The sequence below is a fragment of the Durio zibethinus genome, chromosome 24 (assembly GCF_047325235.1).
Source record: "Durio zibethinus cultivar Kanyao isolate XHJ-2024 chromosome 24, ASM4732523v1, whole genome shotgun sequence".
Taxonomy (NCBI): domain Eukaryota; kingdom Viridiplantae; phylum Streptophyta; class Magnoliopsida; order Malvales; family Malvaceae; genus Durio; species Durio zibethinus.
In genome coordinates this window covers 17,605,032-17,612,828 of record NC_143185.1, presented here as the reverse complement: position 1 = coordinate 17,612,828, position 7,797 = coordinate 17,605,032, and the positions used below count along the sequence as shown (strand labels likewise).

At 33.4% G+C, this 7,797-nt stretch overlaps 1 protein-coding gene across 2 annotated transcripts; it reads right to left on the bottom strand.

The window, feature by feature from the left end:
* Positions 1 to 846: 846 nt before the first annotated feature.
* LOC111316994 (zinc-finger homeodomain protein 2-like) lies at positions 847 to 2,489 on the bottom strand. 2 transcript variants are annotated; one of them, XM_022919275.2, is made up of 2 exons: positions 1,607 to 2,489; positions 847 to 1,407 (listed from the first exon to the last, which is right to left on the bottom strand). In XM_022919275.2, the coding sequence occupies exons 1-2, from the start codon at positions 2,301 to 2,303 to the stop codon at positions 1,397 to 1,399; spliced, it is 708 nt and encodes a 235-aa protein (XP_022775010.1). In that variant the 5' UTR covers positions 2,304 to 2,489; the 3' UTR covers positions 847 to 1,396. The 2 variants fall into 2 exon arrangements, with proteins under 2 accessions (XP_022775010.1, XP_022775009.1); XM_022919274.2 differs by having other exon boundaries at positions 964 to 1,379; positions 1,607 to 2,457.
* Between the last annotated feature and the right edge of the window lie 5,308 nt (positions 2,490 to 7,797).

Below are 7,797 nucleotides of genomic sequence, written 5' to 3'. Positions count from 1 at the left end.
TACTTCTCATATATCCCAACATATATCCCATCAACCAACCAGAAAATGTAGACAAGACCTATCTTATGAATATACATATCATCTTTTGGATGTGTAGGGCATTGAAATTTAATTAAGGTTACTAGGGAATTGAGAAGAGACAAAGAAGAGAAATGTTTTTAGGGGTCTTAAGGGAATTTAGCCACCAAGAAGGCTGAAATATTCGAGTGATGGTTTTAATTGAGGAGAGTTGCAGACAAAAACCTGAGTCCATTGGCCTTTGGGAGGTTTTTTTTTTTTTTTCCCTTGCTGCTGGGAGAGTCCCACATTTTTCCTTTGGAAGGATTAAAAAAACGAAGAAACAAAGAAAGAAGGAAATGGAATTAAAAGACCAAGCTTTGGATCTATCGGCTTTCTCGAACATGGACTTATAACCCACACCTGGATTTGAGTTTTGCATGGTAGAAAATATTAATGTAGGTGATGCTTTTACCTCGATCAGTTGTTTCCTTCCCAAGGTGATCCATCCATGAACGTCTGGCTAGGTTCTCAAAGGTCTACGATAAATATATTATTATATAAAGTTTCAAAAAGCCTCAATAATTTACACTACTGCAATAAGTACTCATGAAAGAGCAAATGTTAATTTTCATTAAAAGGAAAAAAAAAAATCGAAGATCAGTTTCTGTACTAAAGACTGAAAAAGTAAATGCATCACCAGGAAAAACAAAATCAGGCTTGCAATTGGTAACAGAAAGGAGGCCCCATGATCATAAACATTTGTTTGTTTGAACATTAAAGCTAAAATGTACCCATACCTCAAAATTAGAAACAAAAAAACTGCACAAAAGGAAGTGAAGACTGAAGAAGAAGTGCAACAAGGAACACAAAATGTTATGAAAAAAAATTACACGAACAAAAAGCGTTGGAAAGTATCTACATTGAATAGAGAGGAAAAAGGATCAATGTTGAAAAAAGCAGGAAAAAAGAAAAGAAAAGTTCATTCATTCAATGCCATCCATAATACTTCAAACTTAAGCTCAATCCCCTTCTCTCCCCTTCCTTTCGCTCATCACTTTCTCAAGCACATATATCAATGTTAGATAGCAGAGGATTTCTAACACAAACAAAAGTTTGCTTAGAAGAAGTAAAAGACCATTAACTCATAATTAATGCTGAAAGACTCACGTAAAGCAAATTAACTAAGATTATAGCAAATGTTTATGTCTCCAAAGGAAAATGATCATCTTGATCCTTCCAGCTTGTTATCTCGGTTAACAAAAAAAGTTCTTACTCGTGAAAGCTCAAAATCCCCATGCTCAAAACCAGTTAGAGCTCTTCTATTTTCAGGCGTCTTGCGTTGCAGTGCATGTCTCCACTTTGCCTCAATGCACCAATATCTAAACCCATTTTCACATTAAAAAAGAGCTTTGAAATGCAACAAAAAGAAAATATATTAGAACTAAAAATTAAGTACCCATTAACATTAAGTAATAATCTGATGTAAACCCAACTTAATAATACTATTAGTACTCCATCACTAACATCATAATCACTACCTCAGTACCAAATGTTAATCCCAAAGTAACCCTAAAAATATGAAGAATCTATTTCTAGGGTTTCTTACCAAGAGTGTGCTTGTTATTATGCATCCAAACTTTCAAGACATGCCTTTTCACCCCATTTTCGCTGCAGAACTGTTGAACAACTGCTTCATCATGTTTCTGAATCCTCCAACCTAACCTCTCAGCCAACCCCAACATCTTCTCCTTTTGCTCCTGCGTAAACTTTGTTCTAAACCTCTTCCTTGAACTCCCTTGATTCGAAACATCCTCTTGATCTTCCCTGCTGTGTCCTCCTCCTCCTCCTGACGTCGACGGTAAAGCTAATGGCCTTTGCTGTCCTGCAACTTGGAGGTACCCTGCTGGCGCTCTAAAGTAAGGTGTGAATTGCGGTGGCTGGTGATGGTGGTTGTGGAAGCAGAAGTCCGTCGTGGGGACCGAGTTTGGGGAACCCAGTTCCGTTTCCTTACGGTGGAAGTTACGGTGACAGGCACAAGCTGCGCATTTGAGAGCGTTGAGGGTTCCTTCAGCTCCAGCCGGCAAGAACTCACCGCAACCGTCGACGGCGTGACCACCGATTCCCACCGCATGGTTCTTCAAACACTCTCTATACCTGGGCTTCCTCTGCTGCTGCTGACCGGTTGGAGTTATTGAACCCGGTTCAACACCTGACATTTTAGCTCGAGATGAGTTTGATAGCGAGTCATAACTTGGTGTCAAACCCATCTCTTCTTCTTGCTCCTCTTGATCCTCGAACTCCATTTCTCCCCCAAAAGAAAAAAAAATTTACCCCAAAAAAAGATTTTTAACCTTTTTTTCACTAACGGAGAACAAAAAGAAGATAAGAGGAATAAGAGAGAGTGGCCATAATTTTTTTTTTTTGGTTTTCCTTCTCTCTCTAGCTGCAAAAGAAGCTGTTTTTTTGTTTCAAAGAGTCCTTCATGATATACTTTCCCGTCCATTGAAATCTACTCTCTTTAATAGCTGCTTCTTTCCTTCTTTGTCTCTTGATTTTTACAGCACTATAAAATAATAACTGGGTTAGTTTTTAACTGTGGATTGAAAAAAAAGAAGAAAAACAGAGTGGATACAGTGAAGATTCCGGGGTTGGGGGTTGTCCATTGTTGGGTACAGTCTGCAGAGCGGACAAAAGAAAGGAATCCAACGCTTCACGCGCCAATCACGCGCTTCGCCCGACACTGAAACTTACATTTGTTTTGAGGGGGATGGGACCTTTTCAGATGGTGTTGTACTCGCACGCATCCAGTTGCGAGAAGGTGGGACCTCCAAGTGGGGTCAGGTGGCGCGTGTCATGACAGAAGGAGTTGAGGGGTGGGGGCAGAAGAAGATGGGGACACGGAATTACTTGGGGAATTACTAAATTGTCGGCAGTAAAAGCAAAGATTGGGCTTCGTCTTTACGTGCGCCAAGGTTTCGGACTTAGGTGACGCGCGGTTGGCGTCAACATGCAATTAATGTTCCGCTGTGTTCTGCAAAAAAGAGAGAGAAAATTAGAAGGGTTTATTAATACTCTCCTGTGATTCGCGTGCTGGGCACGTGCTTGTAATCACATCCGGAGGTGAAGGGTCTTTGTCCTTACCAAACCATGCACATAGCAAAGATCGGTTGGCGGAGACATGGGATGGGATGGGAGACTGAATTGAATGGGCCATCACATCTCAAAATTCATGGGAAACACATATTTCGGACATGGGACTTAACTGGTAGATGTATGTTCTATTTTCTGTCTCCGGTTCTTTCTATCGTCATTTTACTTAAAGGAGCATCAGCGGGTTTCTGGATTTTTTTTAAGGATATTTATTTATAATATATATTAATTGATAATAAATTTATTAATTTTATTAACGTAAAAGATATTAATGAAATTTTTTAATTTTTAAATATCTAAAAAATTATTTTTTTAATTTTTGAAGGGTGCCCATAAACACTTATTACAAAGTGTAGATCCACCAATGCAAAAGAACCACACCCAAGGCTTTTAATTTTCAAGACTTTCAAAGATAAAGATCACAAGTTGTTTGGACATCAATAATTAATGACTTCTACTTGAAATATATGTACTTCTTTACTTAATTTTGGAGTATATTACTCTTTTTTCTACATACGATGGGCATACACTATAGGAAAGAGGAGAAAGTTTCAGTTCCTAAGAACTTTTTAACCACTGGACAACAGAGTGGATGATGGATTGTATTTCTCTGATTAATAAAAAAATGGAAGAAAAGAAAACGATCTCATTAATATCAATAATCCCAAAGTATTTGTAAAAAAAAAAAAAGAAAAACACATATCGCAAATCAGGGGCTAGGCTGCTGGCAAGTCCATGGTCCCCTAACAAATTTTTATATCATTGAGCAGAATATTATATCCAACCAAAAATAATATTTGATCCTTTCTTTCTTAATAAAATTATTATTTAACCCTTTCTTTCTCATATATTTTTGTTTCACTTCTGTTATAAATTAAAAAATGAGGTTAAGTTGTCGATAATCGTATAATCTATTATCTTTCAATTTTAATTAACGATCAGAATTAAATTTTTGCCTATATATATATAGATATAGATATAGATAAAGTTAGGTCAAGTATGAACTTCAATCCAAATAGGATCCAGCGGCCACATGAATACGGTTAAATTTTTTGATGTTAGTTGAATTTTGGTTTATGTATCAAGAATTTACATCAAAAGCTACAAATATTTGACCCATTAAGGAAACTGTTTCCACAATGAGATAGAAAAACAAAAACAAAAAATGAAGAAGCTCTAATCACATTTACTAATTGCTTTCAGCTAATTAGTTAATTTCATGGAATGTTATCGTCATGGAAGACATCAAGTTGCAAAAATATATTAACTGAAGGAATCATTAGCGAAGTTGTCTTGATGAAACAAACAGTTCAATTTCAAGCATTAAAAAACCAAAAGTAGGACATGATGTTCTGTCAACACATATATTGTGTTGGTAGCTATTCCAACATACCAACAAAAAAGTTATCCTTTAAGTTCTATTGTAAGATCAACATCACTCCTAAGTTTTAAGATATATTATCCAATCTAAAATTAATAGGTTTGTATCATGAAAAATCTTTAATATACTAATAGTTATTGATTTGAGTGGAAAAAGAGTTTGTTCTGCTCTAAGTTCTTTGAATTTAAATTTGTTAAGAGGTTATAAAAATATAATTTTTTATAAATTCGTTAAATTTAATATAAATAGTATTATTTATATTGATTTTAAAAAAATTAAAACGAAGCGTTAATTTTTTTTAATGCTAAAATTATTTTTTAATATATAATTTTTACGTATCAAAGTATCTAACAATTAAATGAAAACACTTAAAAAATAAAATATACAATGTTTGCTATAAAAAAAAAAAAAAAAAACTCCTTAATTAAATCATTGACATGTTTTATTGTAAAAAATATGAGATATTTACCTAATTAAAAATGGAATGTACAGCACTTTGTTTGTACTCAACCCATTTATTAAATTGAGATCGAAATTTTTCTGAGCTTCAGGTGTCCAAGGAAAAGGAAAGAAATGGAAGAAATTCTCTCAATGCAGTCAAAAATTCTCGTTCTTATACTGCCATAAAATTCTGCAAAAACAGTGATGAGTAGTCTAATCACGTCAAAATCAGAAAAAAAAAAATTGGTCCTTTCAAAGCTCTTGTTTTTCCCAGCATTTTTTAAATACTTTTTTATATTTAAAATTATCTAAATTTAAATTTTAATAATTAAAATTTAAAATCTAACATTTTAAAAAAAATCACACATCTATTCACTTTTGCTTTTCCTTTTTCCAGATTTGATCAATGTAAAGATAACTGACATATGAATTGACAATGTTAGTTCCCTTGCCCTTGGATGAACTAAGCCTAATCAACGGTTACAAATTTTTCTTCATATTAATATTAATATTAAAAAGATATTTCTATTAAAGGAATGGCAAAAAGAAAGTACAGTACACTTAATTAGAAATCAAAATTTTGGATTGGACTTTATCAAAAAAAAAAAAGGCGGGGGGAATTGGACTGTCAGTTGACGTTTCATACGTACTATCCCAAAATTTTACGTAATTAGAAGTATTAATTGGGAAACGGAATTTGGACAGTTAACATCAGATTTTTTTTTTCCTTCCCTTAATCCCTGCCCTGTATTTCTTACTGTTCAATTCTTATCACTTTATCAGCACCACTTATTAACCTACCTTTGTTTTTATGGAGTTAATTTTTCAACTTTATTTATAGAACTTGCTTAAAAAAAAAGAGAGAATTTTGAATAATAATATCAATGACAACATTTTTGTTTCATTACATTTGCAATTTTGAATGTTTTGGACAAAAATGCTCATGATTTTGAGTAGTTCTTCTTAATTCTGGTTATTAATTTATTGGTTAAACAAATTTTTTTTATATTATAAAAAAATAAAGTTTTTGATAATCCAAAAAAATATAATAAGATTTTAAAGAAACTATATAATTGAAATTTTTTTCATGTTATTAGGGAAATCAATTATTTTGTCATGATTCTTTTATTAAATTAAGAGTTCATCGACTTTTTTTTCGGATAAATTGTAATCTTATTATCCAAGAAGCAATAATTTGCTGCTACCTATGTGCAAAACAACAACCATTTTACAATGTGTGATTTATACTACAAACACATCTGCACCTAAGTTCCTAACTTTCACTTAATTCTCTATTTACATATTGAGCTACTACAAAATATGTTTTTCAGAGTAATCTTCTCTTTTAAATTGCCTTTTATTCCTCTTTCTTAAATTGCCTTTTATTCCTCTTTCTCCATATCAAATATAGATATACTCCCCAAGCTAGTCATAATAGGATAAACAATAAAAGACTTCCCTCAAAACTTCATCACTGCCTATTGAAACTCCTCTTCCCGACCAACAACTTTTTTGTGCAAATTGCATAGTCCCAAAACCCTCTTCCACTTTGCTTTTGAATAGCTACAACTAAAAAATATATGGTTTCTGCTTTCAGTCTCTTGACTACACAACACACAGCCTTTATCATTTGTAATCCCTTATCAAGTCAACTTGTCTTTGGTAGTAAGTCTATTGAGAATAGCCATCCAAGCAATGATAGTACATTTTGGGATATGAAATTTGCACCATATGAGCCTGTGCCAATCTACTTTTGTCTGCTTTGCTCTTAGTTCTCCCCATACAGCAACAGTAGAATACCCTAGGTCACTAATATTCCTAACCATACCTTATTTTATTTGCATCAAGAACTTAAAAGTAGTACTTCTTAACTGTAATAGTTTTTTCATGCACAGCTAGTACATTAACTAATTAGCGTTTTGTATAAGTTTAGCCTTTTAAGCATGTAGCTATGTATCCATGTATCCATGTTATCCATACTGAGCCAGCTTATGAGAATAGTGACAAAAAATGCTTTAGGATGTAAGCCTGGTTCCATGCAAAAAGGTCTTTCAATCTTAGGCCTCCTTTTTACTTAGGATTGCATATGATTTGCCACTTTACCCTTGCCTCTTTTGCTAAATCCGCTTGGTAATTCTTAAAAAAAAAAAAATTAAACATAGTTGTATGACCTTTCTTATGAATTTTTTAGGGAGAACAAAGTGCCAACACCAGTAATTATGCATGTTGAATATGACTGATTGTATCAGTTTTAACCTATTTAGATAAGTTAGGTTCTTAGCTTTCCAACCATTTTTTCTTATATTAATCCTTTTAATTAATGAAGTGCAATCCATAATAGTAAGTCTGTGCGTGACCAAAGGAATACCAAGATATCTAACAAAGAGGTTCCATGTTTAAATTCTATATCTTGCAATATCTCAAACAGTTCTTGCCTTTGAATCCCCAAACTAAATAACTTACCTTTTGCATTATTAAGTAGAAGCCTGAGTAAAAGTAGAAAAGCTCTTGAATGTTTTAAATCCCAATGATAGAGTCAATATTCCCTTTTGTTAAAATAAGTCATCCACAAAACACAAATGTATCAGTTTGACTCTTTTGTATTTTGGATGGTAAGAAAAGCCTTTAAACTCAGTTGTAATGTCCAACAATCTTAACAATATATTCATTGCAATAACAAATAGGAAAGGTGATAATAGGTCACCTTGCCTGACTCCTATTGGTCCTGCAAAGTATCCCACCAAGCCACCATTAATTGATAACAAAAAACTTGGCACCCACATAACAAACCTTCTTGGTATCCTCATGGCCAATATGATTAATAT

Coding starts and splice junctions, on each gene's coding strand:
- LOC111316994 (XM_022919274.2), bottom strand. CDS start 2,303: ATGGAGTTCGAGGATCAAGAGGAGCAAGAAGAAGAGATGGGTTTGACA. Junction 1,380..1,606: donor TAATAACAAGCACACTCTTG/GTAAGAAACCCT, acceptor AAATGGGTTTAG/ATATTGGTGCATTGAGGCAA.